General features: G+C 37.9%; 5 protein-coding genes across 8 annotated transcripts; 1 reads left to right on the forward strand and 4 right to left on the reverse strand.

The window, feature by feature from the left end:
- Positions 1-71: 71 nt before the first annotated feature.
- Positions 72-3,413, reverse strand: Cdk8 (cyclin-dependent kinase 8). Of its 3 annotated transcripts, none has more exons than XM_067347919.1 (11): positions 3,172-3,413; positions 2,361-2,463; positions 2,163-2,273; positions 1,941-2,081; positions 1,646-1,835; positions 1,445-1,559; positions 1,281-1,379; positions 1,136-1,208; positions 956-1,053; positions 761-881; positions 72-444 (listed from the first exon to the last, which is right to left on the reverse strand). In XM_067347919.1, exons 1-11 carry the CDS (start codon positions 3,300-3,302, stop codon positions 244-246), a joined length of 1,383 nt encoding a protein of 460 aa, XP_067204020.1. In that variant the 5' UTR covers positions 3,303-3,413; the 3' UTR covers positions 72-243. The 3 variants fall into 3 exon arrangements, with proteins under 3 accessions (XP_067204020.1, XP_012230986.1, XP_012230987.1); XM_012375563.2 differs by having other exon boundaries at positions 776-881; positions 3,172-3,412; XM_012375564.2 differs by lacking the exon at positions 72-444 and adding an exon at positions 484-562 and having other exon boundaries at positions 776-881.
- Positions 3,414-4,178: 765 nt separating this feature from the next.
- On the forward strand, positions 4,179-6,164 carry Sumo (Small ubiquitin like modifier). The gene is made up of 3 exons (XM_012375659.2): positions 4,179-4,438; positions 4,540-4,665; positions 5,010-6,164. Exons 1-3 carry the CDS (start codon positions 4,421-4,423, stop codon positions 5,142-5,144), a joined length of 279 nt encoding a protein of 92 aa, XP_012231082.1. The 5' UTR covers positions 4,179-4,420; the 3' UTR covers positions 5,145-6,164.
- Positions 6,165-6,301: 137 nt separating this feature from the next.
- On the reverse strand, positions 6,302-10,501 carry LOC105677212 (transcription activator GAGA). Of its 2 annotated transcripts, XM_012375657.2 has the most exons (6): positions 10,179-10,501; positions 9,673-9,860; positions 9,409-9,585; positions 8,699-9,170; positions 8,016-8,075; positions 6,302-7,370 (listed from the first exon to the last, which is right to left on the reverse strand). In XM_012375657.2, exons 2-6 carry the CDS (start codon positions 9,853-9,855, stop codon positions 6,952-6,954), a joined length of 1,311 nt encoding a protein of 436 aa, XP_012231080.1. In that variant the 5' UTR covers positions 9,856-9,860; positions 10,179-10,501; the 3' UTR covers positions 6,302-6,951. The 2 variants fall into 2 exon arrangements, with proteins under 2 accessions (XP_012231080.1, XP_012231081.1); XM_012375658.2 differs by lacking the exon at positions 8,016-8,075 and having other exon boundaries at positions 10,179-10,499.
- Positions 10,502-10,965: 464 nt separating this feature from the next.
- LOC105677148 (uncharacterized) lies at positions 10,966-13,001 on the reverse strand. Its single transcript, XM_012375548.2, has one exon. The coding sequence runs from the start codon at positions 12,675-12,677 to the stop codon at positions 11,154-11,156; it is 1,524 nt and encodes a 507-aa protein (XP_012230971.1). The 5' UTR covers positions 12,678-13,001; the 3' UTR covers positions 10,966-11,153.
- A 123-nt stretch (positions 13,002-13,124) lies between these two features.
- Positions 13,125-21,062, reverse strand: Taf1 (TATA-box binding protein associated factor 1). The gene is made up of 15 exons (XM_012375653.2): positions 20,714-21,062; positions 20,111-20,517; positions 19,752-19,997; positions 19,499-19,654; positions 18,231-19,411; positions 17,791-18,053; positions 17,266-17,627; positions 15,832-17,118; positions 15,472-15,714; positions 14,911-15,349; positions 14,676-14,818; positions 14,455-14,583; positions 14,097-14,226; positions 13,816-14,025; positions 13,125-13,540 (listed from the first exon to the last, which is right to left on the reverse strand). The coding sequence occupies exons 1-15, from the start codon at positions 21,060-21,062 to the stop codon at positions 13,320-13,322; spliced, it is 5,766 nt and encodes a 1,921-aa protein (XP_012231076.1). The 3' UTR covers positions 13,125-13,319.
- Between the last annotated feature and the right edge of the window lie 69 nt (positions 21,063-21,131).

Raw genomic sequence — 21,131 nt, forward strand, 5'->3', positions numbered from 1 at the left:
ATGAAATACAGGATACAGGAGGAAAAGCGGATGCAGGAAAATCGTCTGGAAGATAAGAAAAATCTTTCACGTTTATATATATATAAATAAAGTTGTATTATCATACTGTATACGGAATATACACGTATCACTTACTGCTTTGTTGACAGGGCGTTAATTAATTAAATTAATGCAATTAGTGACAGTTTAAGTTTTGGCCTGATTCGGATCGGTCGGTCTGATTATAAGTCGATTAGAGTATAATTAGAAACGCTGATGAAAGTTCGACGGTTGCGTCGGCTGGGCCGTCGAGTAGACCATCCCCGGCGGCTGCTGATGCGTCATCGCGTGACTTTGATGCTGATGGAACTCTGGAGCGCCGTGCGGCCCGTTCAACCTCACCCGTTTCGCATTTTGTCCATGATTGTGATCACCGTTACCTTGCTGCTGTTGATTTTGCTGTTGCTGTTGCACGAATACTCGGATGAGCGACACAAGGCGATGTAAAAATCGGTTCAATCCTCAACTACCATATAGCGACGGGGCTTAGACAGCGGCAAAATGGGCGTCACTCGCCTTGCCACTGCAGCGGTCGATACAGGGCCGTTAAACAATTGAAGCCGTTTTTAAAAAACAAAAAAAAAAGGATATGAAAAACAATTAAGAAAAGTGCACACTTAAGTGGATATTACAAACTAGATCCTTACATTACAGTAGCTATCTTATAGTAGTTGCGGCTTAAACCAATATATGATTATAAATTTATGTGTTTACAACATACGTCGGAGGTAATTACCGTTTGCTGCTGATTTTGCCTTGCTTTGTTTTCAGTCTTTTCTTCGGTGTCGTCGTCCGTGAGAAATTCTCTCTTGGGGTAAGGGATAGGGCACCCAGCAAATATACTAAAATTTTTATATTAAATAAGTTTGGTTGAGCAAAAATATTAATTAAAATTGATACGAAAATAGATTCGTACTCCTGTGTTGGCAGTGGCTCCTCTTGGAAGTAAGCATCCTGCATAGAATGCTCCGATGTGATACGCTTGTTTGGATCCATCATCAGCAGTTTTTGCAACTGAAACATAATGCATGTCGTTCGATAACAATTATGTTCGCTCAATATATCATTAAACTTACATAATTCTGTTAATACGCACCAAATTAAATGCCTTGCTATCGGGCTTAATCTTATGTCGATCCATGTATTTAGTAAGCGAACAATTCGCATAACTGAAAATAAAATAATTAGTATTTAAAGCTATTATAATGAGATATCGATAAAGTTACGTTTTACAAACTTACTTTGATCTTTTAAAATCTTTGAGTAAGGTAGGATGTTCCGGCATTTTTTTAATATCCTCCCAATCTTTTTCCAGTGGAAATCCCATCACATTAAATATCCTAAACATAAATTGAGTTATTTCTCGTTGTTTCTCGCACTATGCAAAGTGAGCATAGAAACTCACCTATCTAGCTGATCGTGATGGTATGGATTGCTGGTTTTTATGTCCTCTTGTCTGCAATGAAATATCGGTTCGGATGTTAAAAGTTCCGCGAATATGCAACCGATAGCCCATATGTCTGCAATAACAGAATAAAGAATGTAATACAATTTGTACAAGCTGGAAAGATGCGATGACGTATATAAATGCTGGAATAATGCAGACCTATAGCTTTCGTGTAATGTCTGGCACCTAAAAGTAATTCCGGAGCTCTGTACCAAAATGTTACTACAACAGGATCTAGATCCGCTAAAGGTTTAAGAGGAGCATTAAATAATCTAGCAAAGCCCATGTCGGCAATTTTCACACGTCCCCGCTCATTCCCTTCACCCATTACTAAAATATTTGCCGGTTTCTAAAACAAAGAAATCTAATCTCATCATATGCCATCATTATTATCACCATGATATGATAGATATAGTAAAAATATGCACAATGCAATTATGCTCATAACAATTACCAAATCTCTATGAAGAACCCAGTTGGAATGTAAATAATGAATGCCATCTAAGATTTGATATAATAAAGATTTGACCATGCCTTTCGGTACCATTACTGGCTTCTTATTAGCCTTTGCTGCTCTGTGAAATTTTATTATATGCTGCAAATAACATTCGCACAATATTAAATCATGTTTGTATCATGTTGCGCCAAAGTACTTCCTTTTTGCATATAAACATACCCATAAGTCATGCTCGGCAAAGTCAAACAATAACCACACTTTACGATCATTATGTGAGAGAAAGACACGAATAAGGGTAATGACATTGACATGCTTTAATTCCCTGAGTAACTGAAACAAAATAGACCAGATCAAAAACTCTCCATCATAAGCTGTAGACATATTTTTGCATCATTTGAGAGCAATAAAATAACTTACAGCAATTTCTCGGCATGCAGACATTGAAAGTCCTGTACCTTCAATCTGTTTAAGGCCAAAATCTTTTGTATCAGGCCGAGACTTTAATTCACTATCCGGTACGCTATACCCAAAGTTTGTACATCAATATTATGAAATAAGCTATTTATAATTACATATTCAAGATTTGCAACCTAGAGATTAAAAACTAAACTTTACACAAATAATTATCACGATAAATTTAGAAGAATAAATATTGATTAAGAAATCGTCAACTAATACTAGTTAAGAAATGAAAATAAATTAATATTTATATTTATATTACATTATTTGATATTAATTTTTACAGATACATACAGAATGTAAAAATAATAATAATTAGACATATAAATGACGTATTAAAATAATGTTTGTTTTAGCCTATGCTTACACCATATTTAGCATTTAATATAACTCTCAAATTTAGAATCAATTATTACGTTGATTACAAAATCTTCATTCTAAACAAATACGATAGTTGTAGAATAAAAAAACTACGTAAACGCTGAGTGCAGGGCTAGACAATCAATGAATATACTTTTTCGCTTTTCGAGAAACCTTAAATAAAGGACGATCGATAGAATGACAGCAAGTACTTTTATATGGAAAAATCGGCTCCAAATACATCGACTCCAAAATAAGAATCGTTAAAAACTTGGGAGAAAAACGAATCAAAAGGTATCGTATTCAACTGAAGAAATTGCATAACTTAAATTGTCGAATATGCGAAAACGTTTGGACGGAATTGAGAGACTTTTGTACGTTGGTTTGAAGCAAGGTTAGAGAGACTAACCCTTCTTTCCTACGGGCTTTGTATACGTGCCCGTAAGTACCTCTTCCGACTTTACATCCCTCGAACTCGAAGAGATCCTCAACCTTCGTGCGGTCCTTTTGTGTTTTCATCTTAAATTCATAATCCATCATGTTTAGTATTATCAGAACAATTATCAACTAAAAACAAACATTTTTAATACGCGTGTTCACACACATGAGTTCCGCGGCACACTATGCTATGACACGGTACGTCACAAATTGCGCTCAAGTGCGACGTATCATCACCAGATGGCAATAATTTTTTTACCTGAAGCGATTTTTTTTCTCGTAAGTTGTCTGCAATGACCATAGATTACGTAACTTGCATGATAGAGAAACAACAAATGTATGGAAATTTATCAATTATTTTATATATTAAGTAATTATAAATTATAATTTAATTTACAATTGATTGATCTATCTGTCATTAATCTGTCAGCGTTTTCGAGTGAACGTTTTTTTTTTACCCAAAATTGATTAATGACGTCATTGCATCGTCTCCGCCAATAAAAGGCTTGAATTCATAATAAAATAATGATTAATTGTTCGGGATGGATTAAAATTATTGGGCTATATAACACACTGAAATGAGCTTTTCCATAAGAACTAATATATCATTTGCGGTTCAAGGATAGCAATAGTAGACAGAGACGTTTGTCTTTCTTTCACATTTACTACCACTTATGATAAAAGATAGTATGTCGAACACTGTGTGATTTTAGGTCTGTTTTTTATAGCTGAACTGGCTGCACTAGTTCAGAGTTTATCTTTCTCCTTCCAATGTGGAGGGAAAAAGATAAACTCTGAACTAGTACAGCCAGTTCAGCTATAAAGAACAGACCTCTAGTGTCGCTTGTGTCTCTTGGTGGAAAACTTCCATTAAAAACGAAGACATGAGACAGACGTTCTTATCCAATTTATTTCTCTCTCCTTCTACAGTAGACCATCACCACTTCTTCAAGGTTCACTCTAGTATGTTATATAGCTCACTGATTCACAGTGAGCGTCTATATAACGCATCATTCATGCAAGATGGCAACGTCGTGGTCGCCGTTTTGAGGAAGAAGCGGGATTTCTCAGCGAGTGTTTTGAGGAATTTGCTCCAGTAGTTATTCACATCACAGTAATCGTATAAATAGATCAAGTCGACTTTATTACCGATCTTGTGATTTTTGGTGATCTCTAGTGAACGTAATCAGTCTTTGTGTCATTATACAAATCGCGGCACCATGTCGGATGAGAAAAAGGTAACGCTTCCTAACCCTAACGCACCGACGATTATTTACGACCTTGCAGCGCGAGTAGCGTCTCCCGCGCGTCTTATACTGATCGTTCTTTGTTCGTACAGGAAACGAAAGTGGAGTCGGAGCACATAAACTTGAAGGTTTTGGGTCAGGACAATGCAGTAGTTCAGTTCAAAATTAAAAAACATACACCTCTTCGTAAATTGATGAACGCATACTGCGATCGCGTGGTAAGTGCCTGACACTTTGCACACTGTTATTATTGTCAATGATTCTGTCAAATTATCAATTCTGTTACGTTGAATTCTTATTGCGTGTTTTCTACGTGAGGATATTTGGTTTCTTATGGTATTTGCAAAAATTAGTTATATTTTGGCACAATATATCACAGTGAAATATTTTTTGTATATTTTCTTGATTTAATGCTGATAACAAATATAAAATTTTTAGTTACATTGGTGAAACAGTTTTTTAATGTATAATGTAATTGATAAACTATCTTATCTTTATTATTTAGTGCTATTATGTTTTTAAAAATAATTATAAAATAAATGTCACTATTGTTGCTTCACAGGGTTTGGCGATAGCAGCGGTAAGATTTAGATTTGATGGACAGCCCATAAATGAATCCGACACACCTACATCATTGGAAATGGAGGAAGGGGATACGATAGAGGTATATCAACAGCAAACAGGTGGTTTGTGTTGAGACTCAAAGCATCGTGTTTAAAAATGGACTAAATGAAAATTATCCTTCCTGCAGTGTTTATTTTTGTCAGAAAACTTGATTTATTTTTTGTTTATTTCTACTTTACTCTGCAAGACTGAAGACTTCATTTTTAACATGGAGGACCTTCTTTGCATCCTCTTATCTTAATTTAACTCTATTATTATACTTGTTGATGTCCGCATCGAATATTATTGTTTACTATTTAAATATATATTTTTTTGTATTGAAAGGCGCATGTTGTACTACTTGATTGAAGTCTTCGATCATCAGAGTCGTTTATTATAAGTTTCTGTTAGTACGACACATTCAAATCTGCTATTGTTTACAGTTTGTTCTGAAAATGCGAGCTTATGTTAATGTTATGAGATAAATAATACATATGATGTAAAGAATGACTATTGTCATAGCAAAATCTTCTAAAAATCTCGGGATTCCTTGTGTAGTAATTTTCAACTTTGTAATAATTCAAATTTATGTAATAAATTTTCAGTTTTAGATATCTTCTTCCTATATTTGTAAAAAGTGTATAGAAGAATGGTATAGATTAATACGTACACTTTCATTGATACATGAGTAAAACTCGATCTGCGAAATTTCATCTGCGCCTGATAAAAGAATTGAATTTTGTATCTGCATTGTCGTTATTCATAATTTCTGCGCAACTGATATTACTTTGTACATGGCCGAAAAAATAAACTATGTTATCTTTTCTAAAAGAAATCTTCTTAACAAGACTGGCTCTACATGCCTCATTTCTGACAAGGACTCGCTGCATTATATTTAGCAAAAAAAAACAAATATATAAAACAATATATATTTCCTTTAAGGAACGTAAGCAGTCTATTTTTGTTAAGACTTAAGTATACTAATATGTAAAATGTATTCTTGGAATAATTAATAGTATTTATACTATTTTTACTAAATGTAAGTTTCACATAAATGTATAAAGTATGTATGTATTTAAAGTATCTTTGAAAATACAATTTGATTAGACATTAATCTATATATAAAAGTGGAAAATTAAATTTTAAATGCGCATCTCAGATGTATATAAGATGTTTAATTCCTCCAGAGCTATTTTATTTATGAACTTGAAAAATATTTAGCAGGGATGGATTAAAAATGAAGCTACAACATTTTCGTACAAAAATCTGTTGATTTTGAGACAGTATACAATCATGAGAAAAATACAATGTGGTTTGAATAACATTTGCCTCCTTCAGCAATCTTTCTTTTTAGGGTTAATACAAAATTTTAAAAATGTCCTGAAACGAAATACCAAATTATAAAATGCGTACAGAACAGCGAAAATTAGTCGTCAGACGCTCAAACAGAGATTAGATTTTTCTTCTGAATGGGTAGTTAATGATCTTAAATCACAATGTAAATTAGTATCTACTCTCGATTTTCGCAATACACAACTTAGCTACATGTTGCAACGCAACGCGTATATACATAGAACAATACTCATATATTCGTACATTTGTGTCTCCCATAATCGTTTGGCGTCGCGACGAAATGGGATGGGTATATAGGTCTGTAAAAACATATGTACAATAAGGCGCTTTATTTCTACAAACCTTCCGCTTAATTTAGCAACGTATAGAAATATTCGGTACTTATTACATACGTCTAAACAAGGTGTCGATTGTAGTATGGTGCGCAGGTATAAATATAACAAATTGCACTCGCAGCTTTACGCATTCTCGTCTCGTTAATACACAAAATGTCCAGTGTCTTTCGCTGAGCTTGTCGTAGAAAAGAAAAAGAGAATCCGACATTCTCTTTACACGCCGCCTCCACCGCCGTCGCCGTCGCCGTCGCCTGTTGTCAGCGGCTTCCCGTGCTTATCCCGCTTGGCGTTGTGATAGAGGTAGGAGTGTACACGCAGACTGTTACTGTTCTTATATTTATTGCCACAAAGCTTACACGTGAGACTTTCAAGCGGACCGTGAATGTAACGGACATGGAGTTTGAGATTCTCCTTGCGTGTGAAATGACGCAGGCACCACGGACACGCATACATGCGTATTACCTTGCCGCGGTCTACGCGTAGCGTGGGATTCAGTTCCGAAACGACACGCAGTGTAGCCTCCAGCGGCAGGCTGCTACCGGGAATACCTTTGACGGTACGTCGACCCTTGTTGCCGAGAGTCGCCATATCGTATGCAAAATCACCTTGGAACGCTGAGACATTGCTCAAACCTGGTGGAAGAGATGTAAAAAAATATTAGAGATGTATAGTTCGTTTGATAAAGCGACTATCGAGGAATTACAAAAAATGAGAAACACGTTAAACGGGGTCTAGATAAATGTATGAAAGAGAAAAAAGCGAGAGAAGTATATTATATATATATATATATATATATTATATGTGCAAGCAGTGTGTACAACAGAGATGCGATTTTCCGAACACTGGAAAAATTAATGCGATAAGAATGAGGAATATTAATTTAAAACTTGCGAAGAAATATAAAAGAAGAGTTAATGATAATTTATACTTCTTTTACAAAATTACTTTTTTTTTAAAATTATTAATAGCATCTAAAAAGAGAAATAATGCATTCGCCGTCTGTACATACTTGCAAAACAATAATCAGTATAAAAAGCTGTATTTGAAACTAGTATGAAAATATACATAGTTTCGCGATTTAAGGAAAGACAAATGGAACGTCTGTAGCGGGAAACCAATGCATAAATATCTTATGAACATGTAAAACCAATCACACATTACTCCGCTACATTCATTCTGCAAAAAGAATTCTGGCAAATTGGTTCCCTTAAACGTGCAACTAAATGAGTTCAAGAGATGAACGACAAAGCGAAATGCGGCAAATGTGTAAAACGTACCGAACGGCTGAGTTTGTGAGTTCTGATTGTAGGGAACTAACTGCGTATCTGGCGCGAAATCTGTAAGATAACATCGCTTTCTCTAAACATTCATGGCCGATGAGATGAAGTGCCTGCGGTGGTGAATTTATGTGGTAGTATAAAGTCTCGAGGAACATTGCTTGCTCGGATTTGAAACACCCATTCGCGTGAACATGCAAAACGTGAGATATTGCTTTGATCGTAGAGACTAACTGACTTTAACCCCCGGCGTTTACTACTTGACGAGCGAACCGGGTTCCATATCCCGACGTGATATAGAACGTGGTAAACATCCATAAATACTTCTTACCGTAACGCGTTCAAGATCTGTAAGTAAACATTGTTTGGAAAAAATGATAGCGTGACGCTAAGTCGCACTAGATACCGGGGGTTAATTAAAAAAGTACGTAAAAGTGCTTAGGAGCTTGCGTCGCAGTCAAACACGTGGTAATGATTCTCAATAACAAAGTACACATATTCATCCGTGGCAACACTTGAGTGTGTCAAACCTTTAGGGGCGTCGGCTACTGCTGGTACAGCAAACTTTTCTCTTTGCCAAAGGGCGTTTCAGCTCCGGATGACGTTTCGACGACGTCATTTGATCTACCGATAGCGTCGTCTTTAAAGTACAAGATGCCGACAGAGCGGGGAGGGATCACTACCTTGTCTCTGCACATTTTCCTCGGGATTATAGAGTATTTTCTCCGCCGTGTACGACTTGTAACTCGGTTCCGCATCCATGTCCATCGTATAATCCACCGGTTCGTGCTTAGCTTCACGCAGCTGGCTCACGTCGGATGTGCAATCCAGCGGCTGCTCTTCCATCATACTCGGTAACGTGTCCGCGCTTCTGCATCTCTCTCTGAACGCTGGCTGTGTGTCTCGATGATCGTAGTCGTCCTCTGTGAAACTTTGTCGATGGCAAATGTCACTTGACATCTGTTCAGCAAATGATCTTCTTTCCGTCGAAGTGTCTTGCCTCGTTATAGATTGTTCCCTCTCTGCAGCGTGTGTCAGTCTGCTGAAAGCGGCTGTGTTTTCGTCTCCGCTGCCAGAATTACTTTTGTCCCTTTCCACATCGAAGAGATGATCTTTCAAATCCTCGACATTTTTTTCAAGAACATCTTCAAGTTTCTGCAGCATAGCATTCAGGTTTATAAAACACTGTATATTCTCATTTGACTTGAATTTATAGTGTCTCAGAAAATAAGTAATCTCCTTAGAAATAAATAGTACCACAATCTCTTTTCATTTTATACATTATTACGTAATGATTAAACTAACACTCTTTTCTGATGCACTCTGTATACAATGATTGTCTTGTATACAAGACAATCATCATAAAAATAATTATTATAATATTATAACATACTTCGTCTGAGTCTGTGGTAAGCCCCTTTATTTGGAGGGTCTCTGCAACTTTAAGAAAACTGGCAATATCCTCCTGTTTTATATTGACCTCGCCTTGATACATGAAGTGCAGCATAGCAGACAAATCTCGATAATTAACATCTTTCAGTATGACAATAGGATGCTTGCAGGAATGTCCCTATGCATACAAAGCGCATAAATAGAATTACAAAAAAAAAAATAACACTTATTGCATTGTATGTCATTATTGCTGTCAAAGCAATACCTTGAAAAGCTCTCGAAAGTATTTGCTGCAAACTGACAATATCAGCTTGTGGGCTCGCAAAATTTGGCCCTCAGCTGCTAGAGTAACATCTACAAGCTGTTCGTCTGTCAATAAAGTGTATAAGCCTGAGGAGAGATTTCTTGGAAAACTGTTCCATACTAAAGAGAATTGTTCCTCAGACATTGTTCCTGTATAAAAAAGTCATCTTATGTATATTTAATAGCAAAATAAAAAATGTTAATATTTACTTTATAATTGATATAATGTAAAATAAAAATTGTTATATTATAATTTCAGTTTGTTACTATTTTTAGTTTGCATTTCTATCTCAAAAACATCTCGAGTTATTTGCACTATTACTACTGTCGATTGCTAATAAAGTAAACACACGCTAAATTGTGTATTGTTACGTATGTATTATTATGTATTATGTGTCATTCTTTGTGAATATCAGTCGTTTAACAAAGGACATCGCTATGTTATAAAGTAAAGCATGTTTTTCTTACCTTCGACAATTCTGCACCTGAAGCTTCTTGAAATTTGTGTAAACGCAGACCAAAGAAATTAACCTTTTGATGACCGCTCTGTTGTGCTGCGACGACGATGAGAATACTCTCGAACAACTCCAGGATACTCCGAATCGTGTATATTACAGAGATAAAGCGAGATTTGCGAATAATCTAAGCGATCATCTCGTTAACATTTATCGTTCGTTCGTTTACCGCTTCATTTGCATTTTTCACAAAGTCTCACAGGAACTGTGAAGTGCGAAGTCAACGGTGGATTTGTTGCGGGCGACAAGTCTGAGTCACTTTGTTATTTGCGAATTACAAAACCAGTGCGCCATAAATCATGCGATCTCTGGCGCGCCCCGAGATGGCGGCGGCGCGCGCGCGATCTCGCGCAATGGCGCCGCAGCTTTTAATACGCTATCAATCGCTATCAATTCGGTAAAGTAGGATACACAGTAATATACATATGTATGTCAAATATAGTGATGCAAATTCTTGTAAATCTTGTAAAATATGTTTGGTCCTTTCTTTGTCCAAACGTTTTAGAAAAAGTCTAAACTTAAACAAAATAAATAAAAATAAAAGTAAAATTTGCAAAAAATCTATGACATACATATAATATTATAAACTTACTAGATTTGCATATCTACATAAATGCATCTTTTCCTCTAAGCATTATAAATTAAAATATAATTAGAGTCTATTATTAGAGTCTGCTATTATAATCTATTAATATAATGTTGATTTAATATTTCTTGATTTGAAACTCTTGAACTCTGACTTTCTTGCATGATCATTAACTCTTTGAATTTATTGACCCACATGCATTTCAGATTTTTATGCAAAATACAATATATATAAAGATATAAATTCTTGATTCTATAAATTCTTCTATTAATAAATCCTTAATTCCACGAATCCTTGAAGCTGTAGACATCTGAATTTATGAATCATTAGATATAAATTGCATCAGGTGATTAATGAGGTAGCGTCTTGTTTGGAGAGACGGAAGCATTTCCAGAGGCCGTAACGCGCTTCCCAGTCGACGAAGAACAGTTCCGGTTTGTTCCAAAGAATATGATGCACCGCGAAGTTATACTGGGATTGAATTGGAGGGTTCAGATGCGGCGCCCACTGAGCTCTTTCCATCATAATTCTGTTTACATAGTTATAAAACACTTTGGCCTTGTGTATCCAACAAAGCAAAGACATAATGGAGATAATCATTGCGTGCACATGGCAGGCCACTTCCAAATGACTGTCGTACCGCTGCAGAATAATCTCCTGCAGATTCATGGCGAGGCAGACCAGAGCGGCGGCCATAAAGCCGCACGGAACTTCAACGGCGATCAGGCAGATTGTACAATATGTCATTTCCAAATTCATTCGTGAATTCGAATGATTCACTAGGCTCTTCAATAAGCTGTCGTGTAATAATTCACGGTGCAACTTGAAGAACAGTACGTCCTCCTTGCGACACGATACAATATGCAGATTGAAACGAGTGTGCTCGAAGAAGATTCTAGGCATGTCGAAGATCGCACGATTGTCTTTGCGATCTAGTAGATACTGTAGCACCCGGTTACCTAGTAGATTTGTCAATCGATTGGACGATCCCACCATTTGCATTAATAACGGGAAGATTATCGGCGTAAGAGTCTGCTCGTAGAGGCCCGTTTGATGTGTGTAAGCGGCGTACTCCAAAGTACTGCCAAATTCCAGGATGATCTCGTCAGTCGCGCCCGCGGCTACCGTCCACGAACACATGTGCTGCACAATCACCAACATTTGTTCGTTCGACAGATGCTTCAAGGTGTTTCTCAGACAAACCTCCAAGCTTTTCTTGAGGCTCACGAGCGGCGTCAAGGAATCTGTGGTCGTCGATCGTGCGATTATACTGGCGTGAAAGAGTTTGAGCATCCTCTCTACCGCTGCCACTGTGTCCAGCGTCGCTGGCCAATCGTACATGTTCAAAAATTCGCACAGTATCCTCGCGATGCCGCGAGCCTCCTCGACGCCAATATTTGGCGACGTTAACACGTCCCAGACTGCATGAGTGATCAATCCGCCGTTGACTAAGCCGATATCCAGTAGACTGCACACCACTCCGAAGCAGAAAGTCTCAAATTTCCAGAGTCGATCCTCATGGATGGCTGTCACGATCGTCTGCACGACTTCCCGCGATCTCTCCGGCAGATAATTCTTCAACAAGACATAATAGCAATGTTGAGCAGTCTTGAATTTTCGCCGACGCTTCCATTCGCACAGTCCAGCCATGTGCAGCAAGTCCTCGTATTGCAATAGGATTCTCAGTATGCATGTAACGAGCACGCGAGGATCGCAAGATTGTAATTGCTTTCTCGTAGCGTCTCTGACGATCTTCGCAATCTTATCCAGAGTTTTATCCTGCTCTGCTGAGAAGTGTGAAAGATTGCGCGAAACACTGTCGGAGATGTCGCTCATTCTTCGTGTAAGCTCTTCATCGGTGATCATTGACGATTTATCAAATCGATAAAAAGTTGCTAAAATTTAAGATCAAATATGATAGAAACCGGAGCTCCTAGAAAATCAAATTCAGTATTAAAAATGTACATATTTCGAGAATAATAATATAAGCAGGAGATACGTATCTAGAAAAACGATAAAGATGAGTTATAACAAACAAATTAAAATATTATAAAGATGCATTTACATAGGTTAAAATCCAACTTTCAATTTTTTTACAGAAGATTTTTATAGTAAAAACATGAAGTTGCAGCTTTCACTGCATTAAAAAATTCACGTTTTTACCAAATATACTTTTAGAAACAATAAACTATCACTTTAACTTAGTAATATTTTAGTAATTAATCTAATAATGTTAAGTTTAATAATTTCCATGCAGTATGCTATTATGGAAATATTGCACTGTCTAATCGCTCAAAGTTGTCAACGCTAAACTAGAAAAAAAACAATGTTTATTCTATATTTACAAATTTCTATACATATATGCACATAATACATAAAAAGAAAATACCATTAATTCCTCTTCGATTTCACAAGGTAGACTGTTAAAATGGCGAGAGAACTTTGTATTTAATAATACTAAGAGTGCAATGTTCATCACTTCCCTCGTTTATCAAAATAAGAACACACTTAGAACCACAAATCTCCACCGACTTCTTCGTCAGGTTGTGACAATTGTTGCTGCTGTTGATTTTGCTGCGCTTCTTGCTTGGATGCTGTGTTTTCTGTGTCGTCATCGCTCTCGGAAACAGCCAGATCGTCCTGGATCTTATTCTCACCTTCTCTGGCTGGCAAACCAGCCAATAAGAAATCCGATGGATCGTAATTTGGATCGACATCCATACTCTCATCTGTGAACAAAAAATAGACGGTTGATCTATGGAGTTTAACAAAAAAATTAGTACAATTGCATCGATGCAGGGATCCAATACGATTTGAAGCAATCTAAAAATTTGCAGTTTGTTTTATTTTTGAAAGAATTATTTGTTTTATTTCTCAAATTGCTTTAGAAATGTAATTAAAAATACTTATGTAAAATGACGAATTATCGGATTAAATTTGAAAAAAAATATAGGAAAATCGGTTCTCGATTGTTTCAAATTCTACGTATTGTTTTTTTACTTACCTTGTTGAAGTAATTGCTGTTCACCCATATAAAAACCGACGTTACCTAATTGAACCATTGCCTCGGCAGCTTGTTGGCTGTCATCGTCCGCCAACACGACACCTTCCCTTACTTCGCTTAACTCCAACGTCTCCATTTCATTTTGTTCAGATTGTTCATCTGTACCGAATGGCACTTCATCAAACTCATCTTCACTGGAGAATTGAAGATCTATAATAGAAAAAAAATGTTAAGCAAGCTGCAGATGGATATAAAATTAAGTTAGGGTTATACTATTTTACCTTCTTCGAGTACATCTTTCTTTTTCGAGGTTCTATCAACTTCTGCTTCCATATCGCCTTCTACGTCGACGAAGTCGAAGTCGTCCATATTTGACTTGCCAAACGGATTCTCTGGAGAACTGGTCTGGCTCTGAAAATAACACGTAATATTAAATTAAATATATACATTTATGTTGTATATTTAAATGTTTTGTTGAAAAAAATTTTATTGAATTTTATTCAAAAGAAATTGAAAGTATATTCAATATTAAAACAACAGAAGCAAATATTGAGCAATAAAACAAAATGCGAGTATATAACACATAAAATATGTGCATATATATGCATATACATATAAAGATAGATATATGATCTTTACTCTGAATTCCGTCATAGTATAGTTTTCTTCGTCTGGGCCAAGCCATGAGGAATCCATGTCCGCTTGCTCCATCGCTCGCTTTTGCACGAGTAGTATATTATTCTCTAGTTGTGTTAAGTGTTCATCATACTGAAATAAAATAAATTTATCAGTGTTTGCAACTTCTTAATTTAGTAATTTCTCATAAATTTTTTTATAAAATTAATTATATAAAAATGTACCTCGTCTAATGTTTCTTTGCACACTTTTACCAACACTTCTGCTTTATGTGTGAAGGAAGAATCTTTGCCATTATATTGTATGCAGTTTTTCAAAATCTGTTCAATGTCTCTAAGAAACTCGTGGCGACTGTGATATTTATGAGCTAAAAAGTTTCAAAAATAGTAATTAATTTTAAGAAAAAAAATTATAAATTTTTTACATATTTAATTTAATAAAAAAATTTTAATTTCTTACCAGAAACTTTTTTCGATATCGTTTCGAGATCCATCGGTTGCGTGATATAAGTGTAATAATCCTTAACTATCTTTTTATTGACGGGTTTCATAAACGGCCATACTTCCGTCATAGATTTTAGCTTATTGTTAATAACATTATCTAAAATGAAGGTAAGGGCAACTTGGTCATTGTCGTCCAAAAGAGGATTGATGGCCTTTTCCAGTCTCATCAATAGATCTTCCTTCTCGCCAAGCCTTTCGACGCACGTATCTAACATTCTTTTAGCAGCCATAGTTAACGGACTCTTCGCTCCATTATAAAGCGTGGAGTTTTCCACGATTTGATTAACATCCGCTAGAAACTCTTCTCTGCTCTGATATTTTTTCTGCCTCAAATTATCTCGTATGGTCTGTAGGTCCATTGGTCGTTGTACGATCTTATAATAATCGGGAACCACCTGATAAAAAATAATATAAATTTTAGATTGATTTTTAAAAAATATTCTTGTAAGAGAAGTTTCCTTGTTATTCATGCTCAAACAGTCAAAGTAACATAATGCTAAGTTAAAATATCACTTACTTTGGCGTTAACCGGGAAACAGAATAACTGTACATCGGGCAGGTCTCTCATTTCATTTAGAATACTTTCCAATATCGTCGACATTACAATAACCGGATCAGTCCTACGCCTGTTTATAGCCTTTTGATGACGTTTCAAATAATCGCAGTGATCCTCTGGAGGTGGTTTCTTGCGTTTCTTCGTGTTCACCGCCTCTTTCGGCACTTTCAGCAACAGTGTACGTTTCTTCATTTCCTCCGCGTGCTGAAATACGCCAGACATTTGTTATCTTCAAAATGTCTTTTACATATTTCTAATTTCTCAGATTATTCTTATCAAGAAGATAGATACAAATATAAATAAATTAAATTACGCCCTCACCTTGATTAGTTTCGACGATAGCTTCATCTTAGTGCCATCGATGTTCACCAAATCCTGATCGTCCGTGTTCAGTTGCTTCTCGATCTCTTCCTCCTGTTCCTCGGTCATCGCGACGGTGATGGGCGGCGGGGTGGTAGCAGTCGTGGTGGTGATGGTCGTAGTGGTGGTAGCAGCGGTGGTGACGCTGTTCTGGTAGAGCGGGCAAGCCTTGTTGGTGCGCATGTGACCGACGTTGCCGCAAGCACCGCACTTGACTTTTAGATCTGGTTTGAGTTTTGGTTTTTTACGTTTAGGAGGTGACGGATCTGGTTTGGTATGTTTAGATGTGGAAGCGGACGTGGATTGAATATTACAAAATGGAAGGATACTGCTTGAGGAAACAGTGGTGGGAATATTAGTGTTGCTGCGGTCGAACGAGCTATTGTTGCTGGAGTTGTTGATGGCGTTGCCATTCACGATTGGTCCGCCCATCATGCGCTCCCTCTCCTGGTTCCTCTTGATCCGCCGCAGCTGCTCCTGAATCCTGCGCTTCTCCCGCTTCATCTCCTCCTTCTGCGCCTCGTCAAGCGTGGCGAACTGTTTGATGAACGTCTCGTCCTTCGAATTACGGATCTTAAGGTACGTGTCGATCACGGCGGGCTTCCTCACCAGCTCGACACGCGTATACTCTTTGCCCTCCGGATTACGGAAGGTGCGGAAGATCTTTAAGACACGACCCTGCTGCGCGTTAAAGTTGTTCACCGGACTGTCCTCCTCCTCGTCTTTCTTCTTGCTTTCCTTGCCTTTCTTGTTTTCTTGCTCCTGCGCCTCGCCCATCAGCATCTTTCGCAGTTCGTGCCGCTGCTGCTCCTCCCGCTCCAATGACAGCTGCGTGCTGGTCTTTTTGTTCGACAACATGTTCTCAATGTTCTTACCCATTTCCTCAATGTCCGAGCTGTCCTCCTCCGAGCTTTCTCCCTCGTCTGTACTGAGCACTTCGTTCGACGAGAGCACGCGATTCTGCAGGTCGAAGATACGCTGGCACTCTTCCTTGTAACGTTCCTGGTGCTCGGCTATAGAGAAGCGATTGCCTCGCGAGAACTTCGTCATGCCCTCTTCACCAGCCTTCGCCTTTTCTGTAGATAGAGTTCGCACCACGTCGATAACCTCCCAACGTGACAGTTTCTTGATCTCGTCCTCAGGTACGCCGAATTTTCGCAGCAACGCTTTCGCATTGTTTAAAGACAATCTCCGGAGATCCGCGTCTGTGCCGGTCACGGTTCTTTTTGGTTGAGCCTCTTGCTCCTCCTATTTAAAATATAATTTTATAATAATTTAGAATTTAGTTAATTTTCTTAAAAATAACTGGAAGTTGTAAGTAAAGCTGTTATGTTGATCAGTGACTGAAGAATATACAATTATCCTGTAGATTTCGTAAGCTATTTGTGAACAAACCTTGCTAATAGTGGGCTTATTCGGCACTCTGACGTAGGAAAAGCCCTCGCCACAACCGGTTGGATCGGCTGGACCGGCCAATTGCAACAGACATTTCCCTTTCATAGCCTGGATATAGGCACGCGTGGTGTTCCATGGTGCCACCTTCACCTCGTCGTCCATCTTTAGCTGCATATCCTCGTCATCGTCGTCTTGCGGAGTGAATAAGAATTTCTCGCCGTATCCGGCATCTTTCAGACGCTGTTCGGCCGCGATCATGCTGAAATAAGCGCAACACTGCTCCGGCGATACCATAGCACGGATCTCTTCTTCCGTCGGCAATCTAAAATCCGGTTTTATCACCCACCAATTGGAGTCCATACCTATTTCGTACAGAAAATTCCTATATTGACAATTTCGGCGTAATCCATGATAAACAAAATACAAATATGAAATGAGACAAACGCTCTAAACTGTTATAAAATATTTGATATAATGTAATATTCCTTGTGAAAAAACAAATTAATAAACAAATCTGTTACGTACCGGTTCTTTTGAAATCCGCGCATAACTTTAGCCTTTTTCGAATGCTGCTTTCGCTGTGTGATGGAAAGGCTTTCTTTATATCATCCATCTTAATCCGCCGAGGCGTGTCGCGCGATTTCCAAAATAATCGATATATAAATACTTGTAGGAAATCGCGTACGAAATTGTTGGCTCTTTTCGAATTCGGTCCTGGCACTTCGTAGAGCGGGCATTCTTGTCCGGCAGCGAACAATGCGTCCATCTCTCTAACGAAATATTGTTGTCTGCAAAAATCATAAAATCAGTATAATTCTGATCGTGTATAAATACGAGAATATACGAGCCAAAGAAATATACGATTGAGTGAAAATAAAAATAAGTTGAAATGTAAAAGTGATAAGCGTAAAAAAACTTTTGATTAAAGAGAAAAATTAAAAGATTTAAACATAATACGTTAATACCTCGTTCTTATTACTAAGAAATCCGTCTCGGGAATCCTGTGTTCATAAATGGGAGCTCTGTACAGATTGTTCTCGATCGCTTGAATACTCTGACCGGGAGTAAGAATGCCCAGGAACGGGCTGGTGTGAGCGTACGCTGTCTCTCCGTATTTATACGACTGCGGGCCCTGATCTTTGCCGGCTCTCCTCTTGTAATAATTCTTCACCTTGGAGCACATGCCGACTTGATTCATGAGTGGAGGATGTTCTTCGGAGAATTCGATGAGAACCAGTTCGCCATCTCGTCCCGTCAAGTCATCGGCTGTTCTCATAAAGAATACGTCGCCGCCACCGGAAGCGATTCTTTCCTGCTCTCGTTGCTTAGCTTTCTTTTTAATGTGCTTTAACAGAGGCAAGACACTATGCGGTCCTGGATGAGCCAGTGGACCGTGACTGAACCTGCGCACCGGCGGTCTGTGAAAGTTTCTCAGTCGCATTGGACCCATGTGCGTTTGTACAAAAGGTGCGCGCAACTCTACTACCGGTGTACTATGCTGTATTAAATTACCGCCGCCGACTTTCAGTCGTAACGTTGTTTCCGACGATTTAGGCATGTAATACGTGTCGTTTGATATGTTGAACGGATCTCTGTCGGGCGACTTGGGCGGCGGCGGCGGCGTGTCCTCTTCGAGGACATTAATGACGCCGGCCTTGCCCAACAGTAACTTACTCTTTTTCACGTGTGGGTGTGGAATCTTCACTTTAGGTTGCGGACCATTGTCCTTGTGAAGAAGGGCGGGATCAATGTCGTCCGGTATGCCCAGAACAATGTTCTCATCGTTGGGATCCAACGTGAGTATCTTCGGTTTCGGGATTTTCTTCATATTCTCCGGATCCCAGATGACCTCTTCTTCCCACAAACCGTAAACTAGTTCCTCGTTTTCCACCGGAAATATCGAGTACCACGTGTCGTCGTAATTCTCCTCCCGCTGCTGCTGCTGATTTCCCTTGCCCATGTTTATTTTACTTTTCTGAGATTGCATGTGCAATGGCGTTGTAATTTGTGAAGTGGCCAGTCTAACGTTGGGTGCTACAGTAACCGAGGCACCTTTGCCCGGCTGACTGAAAGCTTGCGCGGTTCTGTTGCCGCTCGACGGAACCCAACCGGCCGCGTTATTCTTACTGTTCAACTTCTGCAACACCTGCAAGAAGCAGACATTACTTCTGTTTTATACATGGCTTATACATAAATATGGGATGACAAGACTAATTGCTCGCAAAATTACCACCTTATGCTTTATGTCGTCTCCATTCCAGACGACGTCGTCCTCCCAATGCAATTGAGATACCATCAAAAATGCGTCATCAGCAAATTCTTCATATTTCTCGTTTTCTGTGATCATTTGCCTTTTCACTTTGTCTTTGTCTTTTTCTTGCTCCTCCACCTAATTAAATATCACAGAACAAGAAAATATCCAAATTTATAAAACACGTTTTGTTATAATTAGTTGACTTTAGTTAAATGCAAAAACAGTTACATACTTTCTCAGGCAGCTTGAAACCGTAATTGAATCCGTCTCCAGTTTCTGGAACTTCCAGCATATCATACCATAGCTGCGCGGGACCAAACCTCCAATCAGCTACTTTGGGTCCCATATCACCATTCTCTCCGGCCTCACCCCCTTTACCAGCTTGCTCTTTGTCTTCTACTGGTAGCAGCAGCTTGTTTTCATCGTCTGAACGACATTGTTCCGCACTCGGCTCAGAACCATACTGCATAATCCAGCCCTGCAAAGATGGAAAATTAATTATGCAGGAACTAATATTTAACTTCATAATTAAAAATCACAATCACTAATTTCATCAGTTTAAGAAGTTTTTCCTAAGAGAATTTACTGTACCTTAAATTTAGGTTTTTTGTCATCCTGATCAGAGCCAGAATCAGAATCCTTGATATCATGTTTTCTCTTCTTACGTCGTTTTCTCACACTCCTCCATATTTGAGGTAAACTGCTTGGCTTGCCAGGACCAAATAATCTTGAGAATCTGAGAACCTTGTTGGTACGAAAATCCGGAAACAATTCAGTGACATCAATATTGGCGTACTTTGATGGCAACATAGAAGCAAGAGGTGTTTCTAATTTACGTTGACGAACTGCTTCTGCCTCTTCTGCTGTTAAAATTTCTTTCTCTTCAGGTATTGGTGGAGGTGGCATTAGTTGTGTATCTGATTTATTAACAACCTCCTCATCGTCGGCATCATAATCTACATTCTCCTTATCTGCTTTTTTATCAAGTGCATTTTTGGCTAAAAACAGATTATATTATTTAATTACTCAAAATCTATAACTCTTTATGTTACTCACATTTGCAAATTAAGAACTAATTGATACAAATTGTATCAATAATTAATAATATTGTATTAAAATATGTAATAAAATTATAAATATAAATAAATACTTATTATACATTATAACTGTATAAAATACATTAAAAATACTAACAAGTTTCATCATTTGTATCATCTGCCAATTCATTTATATCAGAAAAATCTAGTGCAGTAGGTGATTTCACAAAGTAATCCACATCTGTATCGTTTGCAGTTGCATTCTGATCCTCTAGCTTATCTGATTTATTATTTTCTTTCTCCTCATTGATACAGTCATTCGACATCATCTCATTGATGAATGAGCTCAGACCAAGGCGACCAAGTGAAGCTAGATGCTGTTTTGCTTCAGGATCCAAGACATCATCCTCCAACTGACCATTATCATCGATGTTACCAAACAGAAAGCCAGTGATATTGAGACCAGAGGCTAAATCTTTTTCATTCTCCTCTTCGGAATCTCCCATCTTTTTCTTATTTAGATTAAACGATCAATTCAGCTTTTCAGTAAAACACGTATAAGTACTTCCACTAAG

The sequence above is a fragment of the Linepithema humile genome, chromosome 1, assembly GCF_040581485.1.
Source record: "Linepithema humile isolate Giens D197 chromosome 1, Lhum_UNIL_v1.0, whole genome shotgun sequence".
Taxonomy (NCBI): domain Eukaryota; kingdom Metazoa; phylum Arthropoda; class Insecta; order Hymenoptera; family Formicidae; genus Linepithema; species Linepithema humile.

Excerpts from the sequence above, each read along its gene's own strand:
- Cdk8 (XM_067347919.1), bottom strand. The coding sequence starts at position 3,302 with ATGATGGATTATGAATTTAAGATGAAAACACAAAAGGACCGCACGAAG. Across the intron at positions 1,836-1,940 it reads GGGTTCTTCATAGAGATTTG|AAACCGGCAAATATTTTAGT; the intron begins GTAATTGTTATG and ends TCTTTGTTTTAG. Across the intron at positions 1,054-1,135 it reads ATAGCAAGGCATTTAATTTG|TTGCAAAAACTGCTGATGAT; the intron begins GTGCGTATTAAC and ends ATTATGTTTCAG.
- Sumo (XM_012375659.2), top strand. Across the intron at positions 4,666-5,009 it reads ACGCATACTGCGATCGCGTG|GGTTTGGCGATAGCAGCGGT; the intron begins GTAAGTGCCTGA and ends GTTGCTTCACAG.
- LOC105677212 (XM_012375657.2), bottom strand. The coding sequence starts at position 9,855 with ATGTCTGAGGAACAATTCTCTTTAGTATGGAACAGTTTTCCAAGAAAT. Across the intron at positions 9,171-9,408 it reads TTACCACAGACTCAGACGAA|AAACTTGAAGATGTTCTTGA; the intron begins GTATGTTATAAT and ends GCTATGCTGCAG. Across the intron at positions 7,371-8,015 it reads CTCACAAACTCAGCCGTTCG|GTTTGAGCAATGTCTCAGCG; the intron begins GTACGTTTTACA and ends CTCTTCCACCAG.
- LOC105677148 (XM_012375548.2), bottom strand. The coding sequence starts at position 12,677 with ATGATCACCGATGAAGAGCTTACACGAAGAATGAGCGACATCTCCGAC.
- Taf1 (XM_012375653.2), bottom strand. The coding sequence starts at position 21,062 with ATGGGAGATTCCGAAGAGGAGAATGAAAAAGATTTAGCCTCTGGTCTC. Across the intron at positions 19,412-19,498 it reads GAGACGACATAAAGCATAAG|GTGTTGCAGAAGTTGAACAG; the intron begins GTGGTAATTTTG and ends TGCTTCTTGCAG. Across the intron at positions 15,715-15,831 it reads TATCGTCGAAACTAATCAAG|CACGCGGAGGAAATGAAGAA; the intron begins GTGAGGGCGTAA and ends GGCGTATTTCAG.